Genomic DNA, 5759 nt, shown 5'->3' with positions numbered 1-5759 from the left:
CCACAACTCGGTCTTGTGCTGCTGCAGCAGCAGCAGCAGCAGCAGCAGGAGTTAAATCCTCTAAAGGCGGAGGCCCTATTTTGTGGTTTTGCAAAAATTCAATTTCTGCTGCTGCCAAAGAAAACCCTAGCCCTCCGCTGTCCAGGTTGGCCCCTTCGAATTCGTCTGCGCGCAAACCCTAAACCCTAAACCCTAAACCCTAAACCCTAAACCCTAGACCCTAAACCCTCGTCAGCAGCAACAAGACGTGCATGCAGCGCTCCTCGCGAAACCCTAAACCCTTGAGTTGATCAAACCCTCGGGCTCTCCCCTAGCTGACGCCCAATCCCTAAACCCTTAACCCTAAACCCTAAACCCTAAACCCTAAACCCTAAACCCTAAACCCTCATACCGTCGGAGTTGTCTTCACTTAACCGCCTTTGCCTGCTGCCCTGACTGCAACAACCCACGAGACCTTCCAAACCCTAAACCCTAAACCCCAAACCCTAATCCTCAGACCCCAATCCTCAAACCCTAGTTACTGCTGCAGCTGTTAGGGTTTAGGGTTTAGGGTTTAGGGTTTAGGGGCCCGCACCTCTGTGCAGCTGGGGAGCCTCCTGGCTGTGAGTTGAGGCTGCTGCTGTCCTGCTGCCACAAAAACAAACTTCGAGGGTTTAGGGTTTAGGGTTTAGGGTTTTATCCATTGCTGTCTGAAGTGAGGGTTTAGGGTTTAGGGTTTAGGGTTCAGGGTCACTTGAAGGAAAGAGAGAGATTGGTCACGCAGTCGTTCAGCTGTCCCTTCTCTCCATGCCTGCAACACAGGAGATAAACCCTAAACCCTAAACCCTAAACCCTAAACCCTAAACCTAAACCCTAAACCCCAAACCCTAAACCTAAACCCTAAACCCTAAACCCTAGTGTTCGCTTTCCTGCATTTCCACCAACAGCAGTTGACTCCGGCATCGCAAATATATAGAAGAACACTCACACTGTAAACCCTAAACCCTAAGTCCTCGTAAACCCCAAACCCTAAGCTCTAAACTCTAAACCCTAAACCCTAAACCCTAAACCCTAGTTTCATTGTTTTACCTTGAGGAACTCTTCTTGTGTCTCTTGAGGGAGAGACAAAGAATTATCTTTCACCAAACGGGCAGCAAACTCTGCAGCGAACAAAAACAGGCTTTGGAGTTTACGGCTTAGGGTTTAGGGTTTAGGGTTTGGGGTTTAGGGTTTAGGAATCAGGGTTTGGGGTTTACTTGCGTCGGATGAAGGCTAGCCTCGGAAGTTCGCTGTAAGGGTTTCGAGCTGGGGAAATACCGAAAGGGTTTTGCTTTTAGGGTTTAGGAAGTCCAGATAAGGGTCTAGGGTTTAGGGTTTAGGGTTTAGGGTTTAGGGGCTCACTGTCAATTAGCTGTTCGCAGATCTGCTGCACCTGAGGCTTCGAGTCTGCAGAGAAATTCATGCTGGTGGTTTTTTTCAGAAAGGCAATAGAGAGGCCTCAGTGGAGAAGTTCATGGCGATAACTTCTGGAAGTTGCAAAAATGAATTAAAAAGAGGTTTTTAGGAAGAAAGGCGGGAAAAAACGAGCAGCGAAACCCTAATTTAGGGTTTTGCAAAAATTCAAGTTGGCGTACCGTGGGGCCCCTGCATGCGGAAGCAGCCGCTAAGCACTTCCTTCAGAGTCTCCGAGAGCTAAAAGAATAAAACTGAAAAGTTCTGCAGCTTTTTATTTCTTTTTATTTTTAATTTGAACTGACGGAAGGCCGAAGAGCTCCGGCGCCGCGCGCAGTTGCAGTGTACGTACACCTGAGACCAGTCGGCCGTGCCTGCGAGGATGTCGGAAAAAGGGTAAACTTCGCCGATCTGCCATTTTTGAGTGGTTTTTTTTGCTTTTTTTTGTGGAATTCGTTTTTAAAATGCAATTTCCTTCATTTTGATGTGCCGGGTTCGCGGGGAGGCGCGCGTTTTCCCCAGCTTTCCCGACTCCTGCCCTCTTTGCGCTCAGCGGGAAAGTCACCTTCAAAATCACCCTCGCCTCCGACAGCAAACAGCCCTTCAAAGTCCTTTCCGTCCCCGACGCCACTCCCTTTTCCGCCGTCATCAAATTCGCAGCTGAAGAGGTAAGAACTGCAGCAGCAGCAGCAGCAGCAGCAGCAGCAGCTGCTGCTGCAGCAGCAGCAGCAGCAGGGTTAGCTGCAGCACGCACGTCACCGCCTGCTGCTGCAGCACTGCAGCAGCGGGAACTGCAGCAGCAAAAGTCTGTGCGCTTTTGCTGCTGCATTTTAAATGCTTTTTGTTGAATTTGTTTTTCTTTGGAGTTTCTGAGGTGTACGTACACCTGGACGGCCTGGGGAGAGCGTCTTTTCACTTTTCGAAATAGTGGAATTAAGAAAGTGAATTTGAAGATTCAGAATTTGTTTATTTAGTTCTTTTCTTTTTGTTTCTTTTGTTCATTTCTTTGATAATTGAAAATCACTTTTTCTTCTTTTTGATGTTTCGAATTGATGCAGCAAAAAGCCCTTTTGTCTTCTCCGTGCAGTGTCTGTACACCTCGTGCCGACGAGGGTTTAGGGTTTAGGGTTTAGGGTTTGTCGGGGGTTTCTCGAGTATGTGGCCTTTGGGCTTCGTTTGTTCGAATGGGGCGACGGCTGCTGCTGCCCTAGGGTTTAGGGCCTAGGGTTTAGGGTTTAGGGTTTAGGGTTTAGGGTTTGGGGATTTGATAAAATTGTTTTTTTTTATTTTGCAGTTCAAAGTAAGTGCAGCAACTTGCGCATGCATCACCAACGATGGAGTTGGCATAAACCCTCAGCAAACCGCAGGAGTCATTTTTTTGAAACACGGGGGCGAGTTGCGGCTGATTCCCCGTGACCGAGTAGGGTTTAGGGTTTAGGGTTTAGGGTTTAGGGTTTGGGGTTTGGGTTCGCGGCGGAGCGGCCGCCATCCGCGGCGGCGCGGCAGCGGCTTCGGAGGGTTTGGGGTTTAGGGTTTAGAGTTTGGGGTTTGCTAGGGTTTAGGGTTTGGGGCTTTGGAAAGCTCTACTCCCTGGCCAGCCCTAGGCTTCCGGTGCGTGCAGCGGAAAACCCTAATTTAGGGTTTGGGGTTTTGGAATTGAAAAACTTGCGAATAAAACCGCACTCTGCGGATAATTCGGGTTTTGGTCTGCAGCTTCAAGAAATTGGGGTTTTGAGAAACAAAATTAGGGTTTAGGGTTTAGAAAGAACGGTTCCAGATTCTGGGGTTTTCGGACCACGCCGGCCAGGTGTAGGGTTTAGGGTTTAGGGTTTGCGGAAGCCGAGCTTGGGCTTCGGGTGCAGCGGGTTTAGCGCGTAGGGTTTACAGGGGCAGTCCTAGGGTTTAGGGTTTACAGGGGCAGTTCTAGGGTTTAGGGTTTACAGGGGCAGTTCTAGGGTTTAGGGTTTAGGGGGCGGGGTTTAGGGCTGCTAGGGTTTAGGGTTTGTTGGCGAGGGTTTCAATGAGCTCACAGAGCGCGCGGGCGTCGCGGCCGAGCTGCTGCTGCAGCTGCTGCTTCTGCTGCTGCACCTTTCGCAGCATTTTGTCCAAACTTTGCAGCAAATTGGCAAATAAAGAAATTAAAGTTTCTCCAGAAGCAGCTTCGAGTTCCATTTGCCGCAAATTGCTCACTCGCAGCGGCACTGCGCAGGGCCGCGCGGCGGCGGCGGCGGCGCTCGCCGCGGCCGCTGCAGCGAAAGCAGGTGGAAAGCGCCGCAAAAAAGTGGAAAGCTCATCGAAATTGAACTCCAAATTCAAAATTAAATATATTTCAGCCAAAAATTAACAAAAATGACGCTCAAATAACCTCAAACGAGCCCGCGGCGCGTCGACTTGCAAAAAAGTGCGCACTTCCCGGGTGTACGTACACCGCAGCAGCACCAGCAGCAGCAGCAACGGCCGGAGAAACTGATTTCAGTTTTTTCAAACTAACCTTTTATTTCCGCCGCCAGTTTGAGAGCCAAAGGATCCACTTCATTTTTGTCTTCGTTTGGGGCTTCGCTGCGCAGCGAAAGAGGGGCCTCAGCCGCAGAACTCCGGCTTTCTGCAAAACTTGCAAAGGCGACGTCTGGGAGCCCGCCGGGGGCCCCCGAGGCCCCCGCCGCGTCAAATGAGCCAAAAATCGATTCTTCTTCCATTAATTTGAGAAGGAAAGAAATTCAAACGAAAAAAAATGAGAAAAAATGAAATTTAAACGAAAAGAAATGCAGGAAAGCAGCCGCCAAGAGTTCGGGTGTATGTACACCCGGCGTGAACAACCCCAGAGCCGAACTGCAAACCGCAAAGCTGAATGGATGAAAGCAAATCAGTTCATTTAAACTTTAAATTAATATTATAATAAAAACTTGAAAATAAATATTATAATAAAAAGAATATTCTCAAGAACTTGCAGAAAGCTCCCAAAAGCCCCAGCGAGCGCCGCAAACCCTAAACCCTAGAAAAACCCCAGACCCTAAACCCTAAACCCTAAACCCTAAACCCTAAACCCTTCATTTTTAACTCAATTATGTCAATAATTCTTATTTTATTTTTATTTTTCCTCTTTTTAAACAAAAAAATGCAAATTCAATGCAAAACAAAGGGGGGCCCCCCGGGGGCCCCCCAGCCCCTTGGGGGCCCCCACTGGGGCCCCACTGGCTGGGGCATTTATTTTTGGGCCCCAATTGATTTAAATAAACAAATATAATTTAATTAATTTAATTAATTTAATTTAACTAATTTAATTAAATTAATTTAATTAATTTAATTAATCTAAATTAATTAATTTAATTAATTTGATTAATTTAATTAATTCAATTTGATTAATTTAATTTAACAATTCGACTTTTTTAAATTAAAAAACGTACAAGGGCAACGTAGCCGTAACTCAATTTCATTTCTTTTCGAATTTAATTTTTATTTTATTTTTTTAATTTATTTTTTTTATTTTACTATTTTTAGTTTATTTCTATTTTTATTTATTTCTTTTTATTCTTTTTTTTATTTACTTAAATGACGTTTTTAGTATTAAATGGACCCGCCGCCTCAGCCATTTTAGCTGCTTCTTCTTTTTTATCAATCCAGCAGCAGCAGCAGCAGCAGCAGCTGCTGCTGCTGCTGGCGCTGCTGCTGCTGCTGCTGTCCCTGCTGCTGGTGTCTCTGCTTTCGGTGCCCCTGCTGCTGCTGCTCCCGCTAGTGCTGCCCCTGTAGCTGCTGCTGCTGCTCCTGTAGCTGCTGCTGCTGCTCCTGTAGCTGGTGCTGCTGCCCCTGTTGCCGCTGCTGCTGCCCCTCTTCCTGCTGCTGCTGCTGCTGCTGCTGCTGCCCCTCGTGTTGCTGCTGCTGCTGGTGCTGCTTCGCTGCATGCCTTCCGTTCCTTGCTACGTGGCACTGGATATACCCTGTTTTAATTCCTTTTCATTTAATTCTCAATTATTAATTAATTTAAAAATTAATTATTTATTTATTTGTTTATTTTTGCATTCTATTTGCTATTCATTTTATCATTTTGCTTTTCCTGGGAGCCACTCTATGTCTATGTACTTACAGCAGCAGCAGCAGCAGCAGCAGCAGCTGCTGCTGCTGCTGCTGCTACTGCTGCTGCTGCAACCATAAGGGCTGCCTTAAAAAACAAATTACTGTCTGAGCACATGCTGCTGTTTCTGCTGCTGCTGCTGCTGCTGCCGCCAGTGCCGCTGCTGCTGCTGCTGCTGCTGCTGCTGCTGCTGCTGCTGCTGCTAGGGGAGCAGCACGGCCTTTCCTATATATTCAGCAGCAGAAGCAGCAGCAAGAGC

General features: G+C 47.3%; 2 protein-coding genes across 2 annotated transcripts in view; both read right to left on the bottom strand.

The window, feature by feature from the left end:
• Positions 1 to 126: 126 nt before the first annotated feature.
• On the bottom strand, positions 127 to 4127 carry ENH_00005400 (hypothetical protein, conserved; the record flags this gene model as incomplete). Its single annotated transcript, XM_013578476.1, has 7 exons — positions 127 to 165; positions 734 to 790; positions 1069 to 1139; positions 1381 to 1476; positions 1964 to 2065; positions 3462 to 3677; positions 3923 to 4127. The coding sequence occupies 7 exons, from the start codon at positions 4125 to 4127 to the stop codon at positions 127 to 129; spliced, it is 786 nt and encodes a 261-aa protein (XP_013433930.1).
• Positions 4128 to 5702: 1575 nt separating this feature from the next.
• ENH_00005390 (hypothetical protein, conserved) overlaps positions 5703 to 5759 on the bottom strand; it is a gene marked incomplete at both ends in the record, with an annotated part of 801 nt that continues 744 nt past the window's right edge. Inside the window, one exon of the mRNA XM_013578475.1 lies at positions 5703 to 5759. This exon is cut by the window's right edge and continues 744 nt beyond it. Coding sequence (XP_013433929.1) covers positions 5703 to 5759 — 57 coding nt within the window.

Source organism: Eimeria necatrix, genomic scaffold (genome assembly GCF_000499385.1).
Source record: "Eimeria necatrix Houghton genomic scaffold, Enh_scaff1157, whole genome shotgun sequence".
In the NCBI taxonomy this organism is placed as follows: domain Eukaryota; phylum Apicomplexa; class Conoidasida; order Eucoccidiorida; family Eimeriidae; genus Eimeria; species Eimeria necatrix.
This window is presented reverse-complemented; position numbering and strand designations above follow the sequence as displayed.